This window comes from Vulpes vulpes, chromosome 7 (genome assembly GCF_048418805.1).
Source record: "Vulpes vulpes isolate BD-2025 chromosome 7, VulVul3, whole genome shotgun sequence".
Classification (NCBI taxonomy): Eukaryota; Metazoa; Chordata; class Mammalia; order Carnivora; family Canidae; genus Vulpes; species Vulpes vulpes.
The window spans coordinates 28,500,457-28,520,750 of NC_132786.1; the positions used below are offsets into that span (position 1 = coordinate 28,500,457).

The 20,294-nt window shown below is 39.8% G+C and overlaps 1 protein-coding gene across 4 annotated transcripts; it reads right to left on the reverse strand.

The window, feature by feature from the left end:
• Positions 1–336: 336 nt before the first annotated feature.
• GOLGA7 (golgin A7) lies at positions 337–19,154 on the reverse strand. 4 transcript variants are annotated; one of them, XM_025993645.2, is made up of 6 exons: positions 19,051–19,154; positions 18,650–18,781; positions 12,934–13,086; positions 5,351–5,452; positions 4,276–4,338; positions 337–1,746 (listed from the first exon to the last, which is right to left on the reverse strand). In XM_025993645.2, exons 2-5 carry the CDS (start codon positions 18,758–18,760, stop codon positions 4,291–4,293), a joined length of 414 nt encoding a protein of 137 aa, XP_025849430.1. In that variant the 5' UTR covers positions 18,761–18,781; positions 19,051–19,154; the 3' UTR covers positions 337–1,746; positions 4,276–4,290. The 4 variants fall into 4 exon arrangements, with proteins under 4 accessions (XP_025849430.1, XP_025849428.1, XP_025849429.1 ...); XM_025993643.2 differs by having other exon boundaries at positions 19,000–19,076; XM_025993644.2 differs by lacking the exon at positions 19,051–19,154 and adding an exon at positions 18,914–19,030.
• Between the last annotated feature and the right edge of the window lie 1,140 nt (positions 19,155–20,294).

A 20,294-nucleotide genomic window follows, 5' to 3' on the forward strand; every position in this document is an offset into this window, starting at 1 on the left:
CTTCAAATGCACTTCATCTTAAAAAAGAGTCATCAGATGATCCAATATAGTAACAATAACTGATTTTTTTTTCCTAATGAAACATCCTAATCCTTAACTTTAGTTGAATACATTTTTTACTATCAGGAAATATTTTTTGGTTTATTAGGAAATATTTTTTGGTTTTTATCTATTTGGCTAACATATCTGCCCCTTTTATAAAATACTGGAAAGTGTGATGAGTGTTAAGATGTTTGTTGAGAAATATTAAGTTGCAGTGATTCTAGCTGTATTGTTTATCTGAAAAATTTAATTACGTATCTCTTTACCAAACCACACCAAATATGACACAGACAATTTGTTTAAGAAAAGTTTTACTAATGAGTTATTTCAGCAAAGTTATTGCAACAGGTTTAAAAGGCAGACAGACACATTATTACAGGCTATAAAGTAACAAAGGAGTTTTATACAATTAAAATATTACACAGACCGATGGGATTTACTGAATAACAGATCCATAAAAGAAACTAAATCTGAAAGATTTAAATCCAGTATTAGCACCTACAGTATCTCTGCAAGTAAAACTTTTAACGGTTTCATTCTTTCCTAATATATTTCTGAACTTTTTCCCAAAAACAGTGCTCTCAAACCCCAAAGATGAATGAAGGGCATAAGAAACCCTGATACTAAGAACATACAGCCAAAAGAACTAGAAACACTGACTCAGATGTGAGAATTTTAGTTGGAAATCACTGACCTTACTGTACTTGAACCAATCATAAGATTTCTGTGCACTGAATACTGTATATGAGGAAAGTCTATGAATCATAAGGTTTGCCAGTAGGGATAGTTAAAAATTAGCAATATACAGTATTATTCCTATCAAATTTTTTTTCTCATAAGTTATATTTATAACAAAACTATAATTAAAATATTTATTATACTTGCTTATTACACATTCAGGGACACAGCAGGGACATTTATGTTTGATGGTTTAGCATCCACTTTATTGTGCTTACTTATTTTTTGTAAGGAACACGCAACACATACTACATCTTCCCAACATTCAAGGTAATGCAATAATAAAGTTCTCCAAAGAAAAATAACTGGAAATTGCATTAAATACTGCTTTAATTAGGAATAATTGCTATAATAAAACAAATAACATTATACATTATTTTTCCAATGAGTTTCAGTTTGAGAAACTGAACAGTAGAAACAGATCTTTAAGAGTTTAGCCATGGCAAAACTGGTAGTTCTTTGAAATGTGGGAGATGCATTAGCAAAACCATAGACACAGCCTACCTTTTGCCAAAATCTGGGAGGAAAGCATTTTATTAATTTGGGGGAAAGAAGAGTGAACACTGGCTAAGATATGACTTGTTGAAGTCTAGAGCTACCTGGGAAGCTGGCCCAAGGAATGAAGAGAACCACTGGTACTGGTTGGCAGATAAGAAATAAACTTTGTGTTGGGCTAACCAACGGCATCTTTTATTAATGGCTTTGAATAAAAAAAGTGACACAGTTCATTGTGTTTTCTCAGAAATGAATCAAAAGATTACAGAGTCCTAAACAATTTGGAGACACAAAGTGGATGCTGAGCGACTAGAGGTCACTCCACGTGTGGAATTTTAGAAAGTTAGTCCTTGGAGTATATGGCACCGTGGCTCTGGCAGCAGATACAAAGGAATGATGCTCTGGAGAGGAGGTAGGGGACACTCTGCGATTGGCCAGTGGATAGATGAGGGTCCCAGCTGGAGGTGGGATCTGCAGTTAGATACAAAAAGTAGAAGTTTTAGAAAGGGATGCTAAAATAACCTCTAAAACATCGCTCCTACACCAACTTACAGGAGCTCCTAATAAGTGGGCTAGTTCTAGCTAATAGAATACTTGGACCTGTACTGACTAAGGACATAGCTCAATAGTCTAGAAATGCAAGCCCTGCCTGTTTCAGTCTCTGGACAATGTCACAAGAGATATAGCAGAACACAGGCTGAAGTGGCAAATCTGGGACCAGGCTGCCTGGACTACTACTACCTATTAGTCTTCAGCCTTAGACAAATAACTTAGGTTCTCTGCACTTGATTTTCCTCATCTGAGAAAACTGGGGTAACAGTACGTACCTTGTAGGGCTGCTGTGATAATCAGGAGTAAGCATTTAGAACAGTGCAGGCACATAATGAGCACCCACAAAAGGTAGCTATTTTCGTCAGTGCTCATTTACTGTGACCCGGTATTGATATGTTCCGATTTTTATTTTTATTTTTTTATAATTTTATAATAAATTTATTTTTAAATTTAATCTAATTTATTCATTTATTTATTTTTATTTATTTGCCAACTTACAGAATAACAACCCAGTGCTCATCCCATCAAGTGCCCCCCTCAGTGCCCGTCACCCATTCACCCCCCCACCAAAAAAACCACCATCAGTCTTTAATAGAGATATTTTAAACACTTAATAAAGGCCATCTCCATGATTTGTGTATTTTTTGGTTAAATCATTAACTCTCATGTTAATACTTCCATTTGCAGAAAACATGGAGACTTAAGAAAAACCACAGAACTGAATTGAGTATTCTTACAGTTTCTCCCCCTCCTCCAAGACCTCCACCCACACTAGATCCTGGGCCTGAAAAACACACAGCTCTAAATTGAACAGAAATATTTGCATTCATGAAACTATCCAGGAGTTCCTAATATAAATCTTTCACATTTCAAAATTTCACAGTTGCCTGACTATTGATAGATTAGTCTCTGGTGTGTAATTGCTCAAAACCCCATGCCACCTCAGAAAAACATTACATCTAGCAGTAATAGCTGCAAAGTGAGTCATGACAAATGCGTTGTGCCAAGCCAACGCAGCTGCGATTGATAAAACAAACTTACTCCAATGGCACATAACAAAAACCACACATTAAGGTTCCTGGTTGCACAACTGAGAAGTGTCAGTTTGGAAATTGTACGCGAGCAATTCTTTGAACAAGTAACACTAAGTGTTCCCAAATAAGGCCTTTTTAAAGAAATAAAACACATGGCAGAGGATATCATTATTTAGATTTTTGGCTTTCAAAGTCAAAGAATTCAGGTGACACTTTCACTAGTGCTAAGAGAAGGCAGCTTTGGAATTTGGTTGGTTTATAGGATTTGATAAGTTGTACAGGGCAGACAAAATGTATTTTTAAAGAAAGTCTTGAAAAAGAAAAGGGGAGGATAAGCACTTAGAATAATCTGATGAACTCTTCCCTCTCCCTGTTTCTGCTGCTGCAAGTACTTATAGGACGTATGGTGTAAAAAACAGGGGTTTTATGGTCAGCCGAACTTGGGTTCATATCCCACAGTGTGTTAAACTGTATAATTTTGAGAACACCATTTACTCTATTTGTACCTCGGTTTGCTCATCTGTAACATGGAGGAAATGCTCTGCACACTTCTTGTAAGGATGAGAAATACCATTTGTACGATACTTGGCACAGTGCAGGTGCCCTTGAAATGGCAGTTATTATTTCTGTTGCCCTGGGAAGGAGAAGGATGTCTGCTTTGGCAGATCTGTTTCTGTGCTGCCTGTTAGTGACAAACACCTGCACACAATTAGGAAAATACAGCAGCAGAACACTCTGTAGAAAGCATATGAAATCAGCAGAAATAGTGAAGTATGATTTTCTGTTACTTAGAAGACTGTGCTCCTGTATTAATAAGGCTTCCACATGATTCTTCTACCCTCCTATCAGTATTAGCTAACTTGTTTCTCACTTCTTCAAGGTCATTATATGGATATCTAAGAACATAAATATTCTAAACAAAAGAATCAGATTTATGGTTTTAACCACCAGAGGTAAGTTTTCTTCTACAGGGCAATGAAACCACTTAAATGGATGAAATATTCAGAATCTCCCCCTCCAACTCTGAAATGTTTCTTTGGTTATTAAAGCCATTCATCATATAGGCAGGGCAATCGCTTAAACAATTTTTATATGCAAAATCCAACTATTTAAATGTCTAGGATTGCTTTGAAATATTAAAGCAACACCTCCCCCACCAAAAAAAAAAAAAAAAAAAAAAAAATCACCACTAAAGCAAAGTAACAACAAAACCAGTCTGAAAACAATACAAAGAGGAAAAATCAGGCTTAAACTCTAAATCACCAAATAGAATTTAGGTTATAGACACATTTTAAATATCAAGCCAAAACAGAGAATATGCCATTATCTAATGATTTATTTACCATTCAGGGAAGAAAATTCATGCATGCTACAAATTATATAAACTGCATATAAGTCACATAATTTTTTTTACCTTTAATTCTACGGTTTATCTTCCACTGCTCATGCCTCTGTCTTCATAAATGGTGATTTCAATCTAACAGCATGGCTGTTAAGAAAACACACTGTAGGATGGAACATATAAAGGGGACGATGGCAAGAGCAAGTATATGATCTACATAGACTTTGCTTTCAATTTCCTTTGCTCTCTCCTACTTAAGTTAAACACGATGCTTTCTCCACCTTAGAGAAAACTTTGAGAAATATAATTCTCCCCAAAGCATTATTTATTTTTTGGAAAAAAAAATTCTGAAAAAAGATGCTATGCTGGAGAACTAGAGGGTTTTTAGCTGAGAATTGAAGAAGGTAATGAATTCAGCGGTTCAAAATGTCCTGAAATTATTTGCGAACCTTTTCTTGGGAGAGTATTCATGACCTCTGAAAGTTTAAGCATCACTGCTGCAGAGTAAAATAAAACTGCTGAAATTATTATCAGCTGGAAGGCCTGGGGTAATCTGACCTAGGTTTTAAAAAAAATTTATTTTACTCATTACTCTAGTTATCAAGCTAAATTAGTTTTTTTTTTTTTTGCAATTTTATTTACCAAATTTACTTGGTGAGTTTCAAAGCTTACTGCCTCTAAAAATATGCACAGTATGTCAAAGGTAATGAAATTATACATCTGGCAGCTGTAACTGATTTCAACTAGTCAGATGAACCCACAGAACTGCAATTCATTTAGATGACAAGTCTCACCACACATTATGAGTTTATGCATTTCAAAGAGGCTTTAGGGTCCGAGTTTTTGCAGCTGAAATGCATTACTCATGCCACCCCCATTATTACTACAAGATGCCCTCAGAACCACCAAGAAAGAGGGTAACCAGAATATCAAACAATCCAGAGACCTGCATAATGCAAAGGAAGGAGACATGCTTTAGGAAAAATGTTGGAGACAGGAGACTTGTGGTAGGTATGTGATTCACACATAAGATTCTTAGGGCAAATACAAGAGAAGGGAGTTAAATTTTCTCTATCTAGTAGATGCCAAATAGTACCATCAAACTTTTATAGATATTTAGACCTTATGATCTGGGCAAAAAAGATACAACTCGAAGTCCTCTCTCAATGGGATCTGTCAGGAGGAGGCCTTGGGGAGCATAGATCTTCTCATTCTGCTCTTGAATGTATTTGGACACTTTCTTCAGAACCTGAGGGAAAGAAACACCATAGCTTTTTACAAATGTCATCGGATTTCCCATTAACTATCAGCTGGATCCCAAAATACTCAGGCAGTGGAATTAGTTTTTAAAACAAGAAATGGATATTTGTATGAAGGGACACACTTTGAGTATCTGGCACACACTGGCTGTATGTGACACATGGCACAGCCTAATGGACTCTGCATGTCAGGCTCTTCAGTGTGGTATGAGCACTGATGCACACAAAAGCAAGAGCTCCAGCCCCTGCTCCTTACCTGCTGTCCTTTCAGCCCTGGAGAGAGAGAAATAAGTAGCTGATTATAGACACAAAAGTTGGTTGTACTTTGCTCCTTCCCACGCATCAAGTGTGGTCAATGAGACACCTCCTCATACCAAGGGTAGTTCTTAGCCTTTCCCATTAACACTTAAGAACCGGCCTCTCTCCTTTGTATGTTTTTGTCAACTTTAAGTAATGATACAAAGTTGGCCAGTAACAAGAGATTGCCTAGTTCGATTAAAACTGAAAAGTTTCCTTCCTTTGAAAAGCATGTGACAGCAGCCATGGAGGTTCTGATGACAAGTGTCTTGTATCAATTTCACCATTGCATATAATGCTACTCCGCAGTCTGCCCTTGTGTCCTTGATGGGAACTTAGGTTTATAAGTTTAGCATTAAGGTTGTAAAAGTCAAAGCAAATGCAGACAAAAACCAGATAGGATACAGAGGAACTTCTGGAAATTGCCAAATCTCCAGCTTTAATAAGGGCAGTTTTGAGGCAGATAAGCTAGAAGAAAATAAATCTTAATAGCTACATACAAAATCAAAGAGTTACATGTTTTTTTTTTCAGATTCAAAGTCATCATAACCCTCTTTTGGCTCTAATGTTCAAAAAGGCTCTATTCCAGTTCTCTAATTACTATGTGTTTTCTTAAATTCATACTACCAGCATATGCTAAAGACCCGGATAAATTTGATCACATAAGTGAAAAAGAACTGTCTGAGAATACAGTTAGAGATTAAGAAACCATTTAAGTGTGTGTCTACAATGAACCAGGGCAAACTAACAAAATGAGGATGCTGCAATTTAGGTGCCATGGGATAAGATGATTTAGAATTTAAACCACTAGGTAGTTTGTCTAATGACTTATCTAATTTAAGGAAAACAAAATTTATGTTTATTCATGTTACATCTTTGGGAATACTATAATTTCATGTTCTAAAAGAGCACAATGTTATTAAGAGAGCCGTCTGTAGGGTTCTTTAGGGAGTGAATTAAGAATACATCTTCTAAAGAAAACATTCTTTTTTTACCTAATTACCTGAAGTAATACAAGTATCATTCTCCTATTTTCAACTCTGAAAGAACTTGAATGATGCTTGGTCTTTATGGGCAAAAAAAAGCCATCTTAGGCTCTAGCTTTCTATCAGTTTGTCAGTCATGCTAAAATGACAAACAGAAGGAAGAAGCCCATGAAGAAGGTGCCCAACTCAGGACCCTCAATCTTCTCTCCAATTCCTTTCTCGGCTCACCTGCCAGAACTGGAAATTGGAGAATCGGTCTACCCTTACTCAAGTCCATTTCCACCAGAGGGGGCAGTCAGAAAAGTCAAAGAAAGGATTCCGTCAGAACAGCTTTCTTCCCTCTCTCCTTGGGTACAGGTTACCAGCAAAGAAAGAGCATGCTTTTATTTGACTGAAGCATAACTCTGTTGTGCAAGGTTTTTACTTAAACTTTAATAACATTCATGTGCACTTAGGTATAAGTTCAGAAAGAAAACTGTTGAAATTTTAGTCAGCTTATTATTTTTGGTAAATCAGAGTCAAAACAATCTACAATATTTAACAAAATTATCTCTGTTATCCTCATACCTAACAAAACCTCAATCTGTGTTTTAATATTTACAAAGCTAAACACGATCAAACCTCAATAAAGACTATTATCCTCCTTGAGAATATTAAACTGGAGAAATCCTGAAGAAAAAATACAGATGTCCAAGAAAAAATATCCTAAGCGAAGCTAAGTGAGAACAGTATTTTCAGAAAATATCTAAGTTCCTTCTAATTTGTTCCTTTTATAGACGATATAGCACACAGGCAGAAGGGATGTTATGAACAAGGCAGATAGCTACTGAGAGGAGAAGCTTCTACAAGCCCATTTGTTCCCTAATTATAATGGGCAGCAACAATAGAGAAATAACACTGAAGTCTTTATCTTCATTTTAAATCAATAAATAGCACATTATAGGAAAAAAAAAGCATGATTGTTCTAGGGAGTTTTAAAAGGCTTATTTACAATTTCAAAAAATTTAACCCACATGACAAAGTATAAGCACTATTATATTTGGCTTACTGTTTGTAGACTAAAATTTTAGTGTTTAAAACAATACAGATTAAATGACTCAATCCTGTCCTTTCATAAAGTAGTAAATAATAGCCTAGAAATTCCTAATGTACAAATTGATAGATGGAGAGGGCAGCTGTTCTTGTATGATTTTTATCAAAACTACAAATATATATTTAAAATTTTCTTTTAAAAGTATAAGTACACATCTTAATTATGATCATTCCAGTTAATCACTTTGCACGATCTAGTTATTCATGTCCAGTTTCTAAAATAAAATTACCTATTTAAAAATATGGACATGCCTTAAATTTTTTTTTTTTTTTTTTTTAAGATTTTACTTATATATTCACAAGAGAAACAGAGAGAGATAGAGGCAGAGACACAGGCAGAGGGAGAAGTAGGCTTCATGAAGGGAGCCTGATGTGGGACTCAATCCCGAGTCTTCAGGATCACACCCTGGGCTGAAGGTGGCGCTAAACTGCTGAGCCACCAGGGCTGCCCTAAATTTTGGTTTCTTTTTTTTTTTTTTTAAATTTTTATTTATTCATGATAGTCACGGAGAGAGAGAGAGGCAGAGACACAGGCAGAGGGAGAAGCAGGCTCCATGCACCGGGAGCCCGACGTGGGATTCGATCCTGGGTCTCCAGGATCGCGCCCTGGGCCAAAGGCAGGCGCCAAACCGCTGCGCCACCCAGGGATCCCTAAATTTTGGTTTCTTAAAACTAATCTTATTTGTTTTTTAACAAAATATTTTATTTTTTATTTATTTGAGAGAGAGAGAGAGAGGAGAGCAAAGAGAGAGAGAGAGAGAGAGAGAGAGAGAAAGCATGAGTGGGGAGGGAGGCGTGAAACAGACTTCTCATTGAGCAGGGAGCGGATGCAGGACTCAACCCCTGGACCCTGGGATTATGACCTGAGCCAAAGGTGGACACTTAATCACCCGAGCCACCCAGGCGCCCCTAATTTTATTTGGTCTTTACTTGCTTTATAATACTCCATAAAAAGAAACCTTGATTAGACTTATAAAGTAATACCTTCCATGTGCCTATGATCCCAAGTTAAAACATATATTAGGATCAATTTCCACTCTATTTCTGATACAGAGAACTGCCTGTCAAGATTAATAATCAAAGGGATTTTTATTTATTTATTTTTAGTAGATACCCACACCCAATGTGGGGCTTGAACTTATAACCCTGAGATCAGGAGTCCCATGCTCTACTGAGCCAGCCAGGCACCCCAATAGTCAAAGGGATTTTAATTAAAAGCTGCTACATGTTTTAAGCAGTTAAATAAGCTAGCAGCTGCTAAAAAAGATTACTTATATCTGAAAAAAAAAACTATTCACAAATATCTAATTAAAACATGTATGTGTGTGTATATATATATAAACACATAAGTTAGCATGTGTATATATGTATATACCCTAATTTAATTTTTAAATTTATCTTAAGAGAATACTATTAAGCATCTACCATATGTGAGGAAATGCATTAAATTCTAGCACCCATTTTATTTTTCTTAATTTTTTATTCTTTTAAATATTTTATTTATTTATTCATAGAGACACAGAGAGAGAGAGGCAGAGGCACAGGCAGAGAGAGAAGCAGGCTCCATGCAGGGAGCCTGCCGTGGGACTCGATCCAGGGTCTCCAGGATCACGCCCTGCGCTGCAGGCGGCGCTAAACCGCTGTGCCACCGGGGCTGCCCTAGCACCCATTTTATAGGTGTGAGAACTCAGAGATTAATTTGTCCATGATCCCATGATTAATGCAGTTGACTTGGCTGGCACCCAATTACCAATTTTTTTTTTACAACTGACATTAGAAGGGGCTATCTATTTCAGCAAATGCACATTGATTAAAAGTTAGTTAAAATCTTATCAACAAATGTAAAACTATAGTGTGATGACAACTCAATTATCTACTACTCCACTAAGCATGAACAAAATACTCTAGAGGACATAATTACACCTCAAATTGGCAGTACCATGTGCTTCTGTAAATGACCACGCCTGGATGGCCTAGTTTCTATCCATTTGGATTCAGCCTTACCCTCCTCTCCTACATGGCCTCCGGTTCAAATCTGTATTTCACTATCAACATATTCCTTGAATTTGTTCACCTCCTTCCATCTCTATTGCTCCAGTCCCTGCTCAAGCTATAATCATCTCTTGCTTGGATTTCTATGGAGCATGCTACCTGGTTTCTACTTCCACTTTTATCTTTTTTCCCCTTAGGTTAAAGAGATTGCTTTAAAATGAAAATCTATGGGGATCCCTGGGTGGCTCAGCGGTTTAGCGCCTGCCTTTGGCCCAGAGCATGGTCCTGGAGTCCCGGGATCGATGTCTATTATAAATAAATAAATCTTTAAAAAAATAAAAATAAAAAATAAAATAAAATGAAAACCTAATTGTATCACTCTCCTGCTTAAAACCTTTCAGTAGCTTCCCCTTGGCACTGAAAATAAAATCTAAACATCTTTTCATGGACTACACACATGATACAGCTCCTCCTTACCTCTCCAAATTCATCTCTGGCCCCTCTCTCCACTTCTCTCCTTCCACACTGGCCTTCTTATAGTTCCCAGAACCCATTATGCTCTCTGGGCCTTTGCACACACTCATCTCTCTATCTGAATGGTCCTGGATTTGCATCCTTCCCATAGCAGCTCAAATGTTACTACTTCAGAGGCCTTTTCTGGCCATACAATCTAAATTAGGTCTCTCCTATTATATTTAATAGGAAACAAACAGGAAAGTTTGTTTCCTTAAGACACTTACCACCATTTATAATTGAGTTGGTCTTGTTTCTTTTGCATCTGTTGTTACTACTAAATTATAAACACCACAATGTCAGCAATCATATTTGCCCTGTTATATCCCCTGCACACTGTTTAGTACATAGTAGGTGTTCTTTTTTTTTTTTTTTTTTTGTAAGATTTTATTTATTTATTCATGAGAGAGAGAGAGGCAGAGACACAGGCAGAGGGAGAAGCAGGTTCTATGCAGGGAGCCGGACGCGGGACTTGATCCTGGGTCTCCAGGATCACACCCAGGGCTGAAGGCGGCGCTAAACCGCTGAGCCACCCCCTGGGCTGCCCCATAGTAGGTTTTCAATAAATATTTATGAAATGAACGAATCTCTTGTCTCTTCACTCAGCAAATGTACTATTAAAGAGAAACTGCTAAGACAAATACTGATCCTTTAAAACTTCTGATTTTGAATGTTAAAAGAGGAATGAAAGTTAGCTACTTCTCTATAAGGTATAGAAAAAATATAAACTACTAATTTAGTTATTAAATACATTCTTTTAGTAAAACTAAGACAATTCATGTCAGGATGCTAATGAAGCATCTGGCAGCAGCAGCATTTTCAGCCAATAACTCCAAAAATACTTTAGCTGCAACTGTATCTGCTCTCCACTACAGAGTCTAGGACATCACAGGCACACTTGTATTAGATGGAGTATTATAGAGATATCTTTATAGCATTTCAGCTGCTAAAAATGCTCAAAATTAAATGATATATTAGGAGTGTACTGTGATTAACTTAAATTCATTCAACACACATTCAGTGAGTGCCTAACACACCCTGGGCTTGGTATTTGGCATGAAGAGGGACATAAAATGGTTAAGGCAATGTCCTTGACCTCAAGAAAAATACATACTTGAAGGGCAAATAAAAATGCAAACTGCTTCACTCCAAAGTCAAGAGAGGTTAAGTGCCAGGAAAAGAGACATAAATACACTATTGTGGGGATACAAAGGCAAGAAAAAATTCCAATTAGAAGCATAAGGAAAAGTTAGATGGCAGCAGGACATAAAGGGCTGGTGAGATTTGAACACAGAAGGAATGGAACTGTAGGTAAAGGAAAATCTCAGAGGGTGTGCTTGGTGTTTGGTGAGTGAATGAGTTTGGCTGAAAGACAAAGTGAGGAAAGGCTGGGAGACAGAGCTGGAAACGTAAGCTGGAGGTCCGTTGGAGAAAGGGCTTGAACATCACTCACTGGCAATAAATGGAAGCCAGGGAAGGCCTCTGACTTTGTAAGAGTGCTAGAGAAAGTAACGCAGTGTTTGTTAAGATTTTATTTTATTTATTCTAGCGACAGAGAGAGAGAGAGAGAGAGAGAGAGAGAGAGAGAACAGGTGAGTGTGGAGAGGGGCAGAGGAGGGAGAAAATCTCAAGTGGACTACAGGATCATGACCTGAGCTGAAGAGTTGGAAGCTCAACTGACTGAGCCATCCAGGAGCCCCAGTAATGCAGTGTTTTATGAAGGCAGAAGCAAATGGTTTAGAAAAATAAAAGAATGAAAGAAATAAAACTCATCAGACTATTTCAATAGTCTAAGAGACAGGTAATCAGGGAATATATTAGAACGGTGGCAGAGGAAATCATGAAAAGTTAATAATGAGAAAATGGAATATATTTCAGTCTTTGACAACTGAAAATATTTCCCTTCTTTTTCATCCTCCATACCTTAAGATGGTACTGCGAAAGGCAGGGTACTATTAAACAAAATGGGGAGCTGGGAAGTTTGCCTTTTGGACATCTAAGTTGAGAAACTGGCAACTCCATGTCTAGCAGGTTAGAAAGAGAAGAAAAAAACGCAAGTGGCAGGATAAGTAAAAAGGATTTTGAGAAAGCTAGACAGACTGAAAATATAGATTTTCCACAGTTTTCTTAAGTGTAAGCCAATTTGAACACTGGTATGTTAACTCCATGTTGACACATCAGTTTTGACCAGTTTCTGAAAAACTCCAGACTCTTTACTATGTGCTCCAGACACAGAAGCAACAGCAGAATTTGAATTATTATTATTATTATTATTTTTTAAAATTTTTATTTATTTATGATAGTCACAGAGAGATAGAGAGAGAGGCAGAGACACAGGCAGAGGGAGAAGCAGGGTCCATGCACCGGGAGCCTGTCGTGGGACTCGATCCCGGGTCTCCAGGATCGCGCCCTGGGCCAAAGGCAGGCGCCAAACCGCTGCGCCACCCAGGGATCCCTGAATTATTATTATTATACATGCCCCTTTAAGTTTTTTTTTTTTCCCCTTTAAGTTTTATGGCAACTGTCACCAGTAAACATAAATGTCAATTAATATGATTTTAAGAGATTTTGTGAGAACAAAGGTACCTTACCTTCTCGTAATGAGTCTCCATGCATAGGAAGATGGTATAAGCTGTTAAACAAGCCAAACAGCCTTCAAGATACGACTGGCCTCCAAGCTTCTCTGCTTCTGCATAAAGGTTATTTAGAGTTCGAACTGTTTCTTCAAACTGCTGCCTATCAATCTGTGTTGAAAAAAGAAGTTAAAAGTAAGTTTTGGAAAAAAAGATCAATCACTCAGTTATGCCTGCTATCATTAATTCATTCTGCTATTTCATCAATATTCTTATCCAATAGTTGGCAAACATTTTAAGTGATTAAAATGGGACCTATGTTACTGAAACTGCTTAGTCTTTGTTTCATCTTATCCTTCTTATGGACACTGGATATCTTCAAGATTCAATATCTTGTCTCTATTCTTTATACTGAGTACCAAGTGACAATAAAATTATACAATCCTGGGGCATCTGGGTAGCTCAGCTGGTAGAGCATCCGACTCTTGGTTGTGGCTTAGGTTATGATCTCATAGGTTATGGGATTAAGTCCCATGCTGGGCTCTGTGCTCAGCACTGAGTCTGCTTGATACTCTCTGTCTCTCTCCTTCTCCCCTGCTGGCATGTGCTCTCTCTCTCTAAAATAAATAAATCTTTAAAAAAATTATACAATCCTTCCATCTTTGCTTCCACTTATATTCACATTTATTGAGCATCTATCATCAGATGTTAGGACAGGCCTTAGAGAAAGATGAATAAGACATTGTCTAGTCCTCTAGGAGTTGACAGTCATGCAAATAGAACATGTATGTAAATATAAATAAGTAATAAATTGACAAGGCATATTTAAAGTATGGCAGGGGTATGAAAGGAAGGAGACATTCTCTTTAACTGGAAAGAGCAGGTAATCTCATTACTTTTTAAAGTTTTTATCTAAATTCCAGTTAGCTAGCAGCGTAATAATTAGTTTTGGGTATATAAAAGTGTTATTCAACACTTTCATGCCACACCTGGTGCTCATCACAAGAAGTGCACTTCTTTTTTTTTTTTTCCTAAAGATTTTATTTATTTACTCATGAGAGACTCAGAGAGAGAGGCAGAGACACAGGCAGAGGGAGAAGCAAGCGCCATGCAGGGAGCCTGACATGGGACTCCATCAGGGTCTCTGGGATTGCGCCCTGGGCTGAAAGCGGTGCTAAACTGCTGAGCCACCCAGGCTGTCCAGAAGTGCACTTCTTAATCCCCATCACCTATTTCTCTCACTGCCCCCGCCCCCCAACAACCTCCCCTCTGGTAACTATCAGTTTGTTCTCCACAGTTAAGCATCTGTTTCTTGGTTTGCCTCTCTTGCTTTTAAGAGCAGGTAATCTTAAATTGAGTCCCTAAACACTGGAATCTACTGAAAGCTCACACTAAACAAGGCAAAATCTCAAACTATCACACAACTCTTTGTATCAAATCATTCCTATTACCCTTCTATTCAGTGACACCATTATCTCACATTTACACTAATACTACCACTGTCATCCATTTTCACTCTAACCTCCTCTCCTGCTTTCACATTTTTCTCCTAACAGTACTTTGTAGATTTCAAATCTCAGTGCTCTACCCTAGGACTTTCACTCAATTAGTAGAGCTTTTCACGCAAAACTATCGTTCTTGGCAACAAAGGACAGTTTATCTGTCCTTACTCTATGCCTCCTCTCACACATCTACCTTATTCCTGAAAAGAGTAACTACATACGAATTCCCTCCTTTATAAAGTCCTTTTTTGAGAGAGAATCTTAAGCCTCTCTCTGCCCAACACAGAGCCTGACACAGAGTTCAATCTCCTGACCCTGAGATCATGACCTGAACTGAAATCAGGAGGCTTAACTGACTGAAGCACCCAGGTGCCCCACTTTTGTGAAGTCTTATACAAAGACTCAAAAGAAAGTCAAAGAACTTCAAAATACTGTTGGAGACAAAATAGTCCCAAGAACATAATTTTTTAAAATGTAAAACAATTTATGATCATCACTTTTAAACAATTAAAATCCTTTAGGTTAGAAGCAGTTGCGATCATTGTTTTGTCCTTTGTGTGGAAAAACTATGAGGACTCAATGAGCCAATGGCACAAAAAACTTTAATGTGAACTTTAAGTGGTGGCGGCTCTCCTGTTTTTTCCAAAGGAGCTACTTTTAATTTCCAGAATATTCAGAGTTTCTGACAGGGGTTGGGTGGGTGGAGATGATGCTGAGAGCCAGGGCAGCATTCCTGCACTGAGCCACCACTTGAATGGTCATCTAGGGAATCTATGTCAGAGTTCTCATTCCCCGAAAACGGACTCTGTTCACTCTGTGAAAAAAATATTTATAATAAATTGTTATCTTCACTAACTATGCCTAAGTTAACAACTTCCATCTGTCACATCAGCAAATCCATAAAAGTCTAAATAATTTCAAACTCTCACGTCTGACCTATCTAAAATGTCATGATCTGATAAGGAAAGTTCTCTGAATTATTTACATATCTTTGGATATAGTGTGATTTGAAACTATGGGATCCAACCCATAAACATTTTATTTCTTTCATATCAGAATTACTGATCATACCAGAATCATGAGTTCTTAAAAAAGTTATTCCAATACTGTAATGCTTTATAATGGAGATAAATCATAGATCATTTTAAAAAAAAATCCAAGGTGAAGGATTAAAAAAAAAGTTTAATAAAAAATAAATGTAAAAAGTCAAGCATTTCTTTGAAAGGTTATTTTAAAAAAGGGAGGAAAGGTAAAAAGCGTGGTAGTCAGCAGTAAAGGCAAAGGACCTAACATACAAGGGCTCACGAGAACAAATGTGGGCATTTTTCTGTCACTCCCTTCACTATGAAGACCACCTGTCAGTGTTCTCCCCTGGGTACTTGAAGACTGATACTGAAGCTATTTCAAAATTGGGAGATTTGTGAAGTGGGAGCCAAATACAAATTTGGAGTAAAAAACACTGAAAATCAGAATGGAAATAGGAATCTGACTCGTTTTCCCAGAATTTTTGTTTCCTGTTGAACTATGTGGTAGAAAGCATGGTGCTGAAGCTTAAAGTGATCACAAATCAAAGCTCACAAGTCAAAGGTAATTTCTACCAACTGGATGTAGACACAAATTTTTAAAGGTATGTAGGGGAACAAATGCTTCAAACTATATAGTTCACTTATTTCTCTCCCACCCAGACCAAGGGTACCTAACATGCCTGTAGTTTGGCGAAAGTGAGAATAAAGGTCTCTTTAAGAAGTGTCCTGACAACAAAGTTAAGCATCAAAGTATTACATTTACCAGGCAGCAGCAGAAGTAAACTTGTTAACAGGCAGAACTTGTCCTCCCTTCCAGATTAAAGGGTACAAATGTAAGTGTATTTAATACTTTAAAGTAATACAAAACATTTGTATATTAGTTTCTTCCTCTATTAAATTACCAAGTGTGATGTTCTCCTCAAAGGAAAATCAGCCCAGTGGCAGAGCAATCAGTACAATTTCTAGGGTAAGTAGTATAGAAACAAAGACAGAAACCTTTTAATTTTCCATCAAACAAAGCAAGGAAAATTTAAACCTGTAATTTAAATTTGATTTCAATACATTAAAAGAAAAATCAAAGTTCTCCCAAGCAGTTTAAAGCATAAACTAGTGTTTTAACCCAAACACTGAAAAAAAAAAGGAAGAAAAAAAAAAAACCCTCAAAGACACAATTGAATAGCACCAAGTAACACTCCCTATAGTTAGTACTCAGAGTCACATTACAGCCTAGCAGTTCTAGGCTATAATCTGAAGTCAAAGAAGTAAAAGGACTCCAGAATTTAGAAACATCAATTTCCTGTAAGAATCCGTGGAGGACTGCGACTGCCTTGTGTTTCTGTATCCAGACTATAAAGTAAAGGCTCTACCACACACATGGAGTAGAAGGCTAATGTCTGGTCCTGCATATATATATTTGGTTCAGTTATGAGTTGGAAGTTTGACTTTAAAACCTTTAAACAAACAAACAAACAAACAATAAATAAAACCTTTAAACAAAGGAATTGGGATCCCTGGGTGGCGCAGCGGTTTGGCGCCTGCCTTTGGCCCAGGGCATGATCCTGGAGACCCGGGATCGAATCCCACATCGGGCTCCTGGTGCATGGAGCCTGCTTCTCCCTCTGCCAATGTCTCTATGCCTCTCTCTCTCTCTCTGAGACTATCATAAATAAAAAAAAACAAAAAAAAAACAACAAAAAACAAACAAAAAAAACAAAGGAATCTTATAACATCCAAGTAAGTGTGGTAGAAAGAAGAGTTTACACTCTGATTTGAAAGTACATAAATAGTATAAGTCAGAGTTTCCCTAACAGGCTTACAAATAAAACATTTGATCCATTTCATACAAGTCCTAACACGTAAAACATGTTAACTAGGATGTTAAGTTATTTTAAAAATAACGTTCAGTAGCGGTAGACAACAGGCAACTTGCTCAATTTCTCTCTCTTGAAACCATGATGGAAATGTCCACCCAGTGTCAAGCTGAGTTAACTCAACATCTAGACGGCAAAGTGCAGCATTTAATACAGCATCTCACAGACAAGCTCATCCACACACCATCCCTGTAAAGCATACCTGATCTTTCATTTGCACTTAAAGAAACATACTTGGGTCACTAACCTGACCACAATTATAAATTAAGTCGAAGGACACTAGGATTGATTCACATTGATTTTCCAAACTTGGCATTCAGGTAGAGCAATCTACCTGTTACAGCTGATTTTAAAGGACTGCTACACATTTCTCTTGTACAGACTCATCTATACCCACTCATCCCATGACCAGTATTTCTTACTCCCACACCCACAACACACCTAATCACCTCAGTCCCTCACCCTCCCCATCAAGCAGAAAAGAGCAGAAAACCTGCTCCCCTTTAACCAGAAACTGATCTCTAAAAAGAAAACAGAATGGAAGATAACATGGCTCAAGACCAAAAGCTCTTTCTTTGGGTGGGTGAGCACATTCAGATACAAGAGAAAACAAACTCACACATGCTCACTTCGTTGTATTTTTAAAATAAAATACAAAGAATTTCTCCCCGAGTCTGAAGAAAGAGGAAACAGCTCAATCTTCCATTTCTAGGTGCAGGGCTGCCTATGGGACCTATATCCTGACGCCAATTCTGATATGTAAGCCAACAAAACACAGGTGGCTCCTGGGGATCATAACCGGGAATCCAGGTGTCAGGCCTTGTTCTGAGATCCCTCCCTGTCCAGGCCGATCTAATGCTCCACGTTGCTCAGGTTCCCAGCAGGCCTGTCCGTACTGCCTGGTACAGCAATTTAATAAACCCCTTCTGCCGAGCAGGGCGACCAGCACCATGGCCAGGAACCCCAATCACGAGAACGATGATGATTACTCTCCTGACGAGGTGGGAGGATATAGTTTACAACGTGCTGAGCTAGGTGGCTGGAACCTCAGGAATTAGTTCCTCATCACTGTTGTCAATAACCCGGGGTGGGGGTGGGGCGGGGCGGAGGCGCGGGGGGAAGAAGGCGGCTGGTTGGCTCGGCACCACAGAGTTCTGTAAGGTCATCACACCCGGGGGTCGGTCTTATTCGTCCTCCTCCAAACGCCGCGTCCGGGCCTCGCCTCCCCTCGCCTCCCCTCCCCTCCCCTCGCCGCCGGGCACACTGCGGGCCCGGTGTCTGCCCTGAGGAGGCCCGCCCCCATGCCCCAGAGCAGGTGCGGGGACAGGGTGCGTACCCGGTTCTCCAGCTCCGCGGGGAACTTGGTCTGGAACTGGCACCGTGTGCCGCTGCTGTAGTCTCGCTGAATGAACACCTTCCCGGACACCGGCGCCTGCTGCGGCCTCATGGCGAGGACAGGACCGGCGCGCTGCGGGTTCGGGGGGACAACAGCCTCGGGTCAGATCCCCGGCCTGGACCCAAGACTCCAGCCCGCCCGCCCCCCAGCCCCTCCCCACGGGCCCAGGTGGCGCGAGGCGTGCCCCGCCCCACTCCCCCTCACCCATACTGGCACCGCGGGACTTGAGCTATAGCCCGGGGCCAGGCCCCGCACCCCCCGCAGCCCGGTTCGGCCCGGGAAACACGAACCCGCCTCCTCTGCCCTCCAGCTGCAGTCGCACCGCCCACAGCGTCACTTACGTCCTGCCGAAAAAGAGCTTGTTTCCCCGCCCCTCCGCTCAGCCTCTATCGCAAGGAGAGGACCCACCTTCGCCCTGGCCGTAAAGCGACTCTGGTGAGGCTGCGCGCTGCGGCGGGGAGGCGCGCAGTGGGCGGGGTCCGGGCCGACTCCGCCTCTCGCCCCGCCCCCGCCCCGCCCCGCCCGGGGGCGTCAATACGGAAGGAAGAGGCCGGGCCGGGGCGGGGCGAGGTCGGGGAAGCTATGGCCGCTGCGCGCTCCCCTCGTTTGCCCCGGTCCAATACTCGGGATTTCCCTGTTGTGTCATATCCGTGTCGTGTCATTTCCCTAGTGATCGACGTAGTTCTTGACGTCCTGGCTTACCTGTGGGTGCCGCCCGACTCGGGACAAAACGAACTGCTCACACAAAATTGGAAGCAGAAAGCAGACGCCTGGGGATCCTCTTGGCAAGGGGGCGGGAGAAGGAGGGGACGGAGAGCCTGCTTGGGCTTTATCACCGAGCATCCGTCCTCCGGTCTCTGCGGGGTCACCGTTCCTCCTCCCGCAGAGATGTCCATCCAGCGCCCAGTCTGTGCATCCCTCGGGCGGCTGGGAGGACTGGTTCCCCTCCGTGACCTCTGGGGCTCCACCTGACTCAGCACACACTTTTGCAGAGCAGCCAAAGGAACTCCGCCTTGCGCTCATCTGCTGGAGCCTGCCTGATACAACCTGTTGGCACCGATGCCTTACCCTGCCTTTTATATATTTTTAAAAATTTCTCTTACTACTGTATTTTAAAAAGTTTTATGGAAATATAAACAGCATACAATGAGCGGAGCATACTTGAACAATGTAATAAGTTCTGACATACGTGTGCAGCCATGAAATCATCTCAATCAAGACTGTGAACATTGATCATCTCAGCATGTCCTACATGCTCCTCTGTAATCCCTCTCTCCTGCCCTTACCCAGCTCCTTTTCTCCAGGCGCTGACCTGCTTTCTGCTATTATATGTTAGTTTGTACTTCTCTGAATGTTCTATAAAATGAATCACAGTGTGTACTTCCTGCTTGTTTGTTTGGCTTCTTTCACATAGGCATCATTTTGAGATTCATCTGTTGTTGTTCTATCAAGAATTCATTCATTTTTGTTGCTGGGTAGTATTCCATTGAATGAGTATCCTGTAGTTCGTTTATTCTGTGGACAGATTTAGGACTGCTTTCCAGTTTGGGGCTATTACAGATTAAACGGCTCTTGGACATTCATC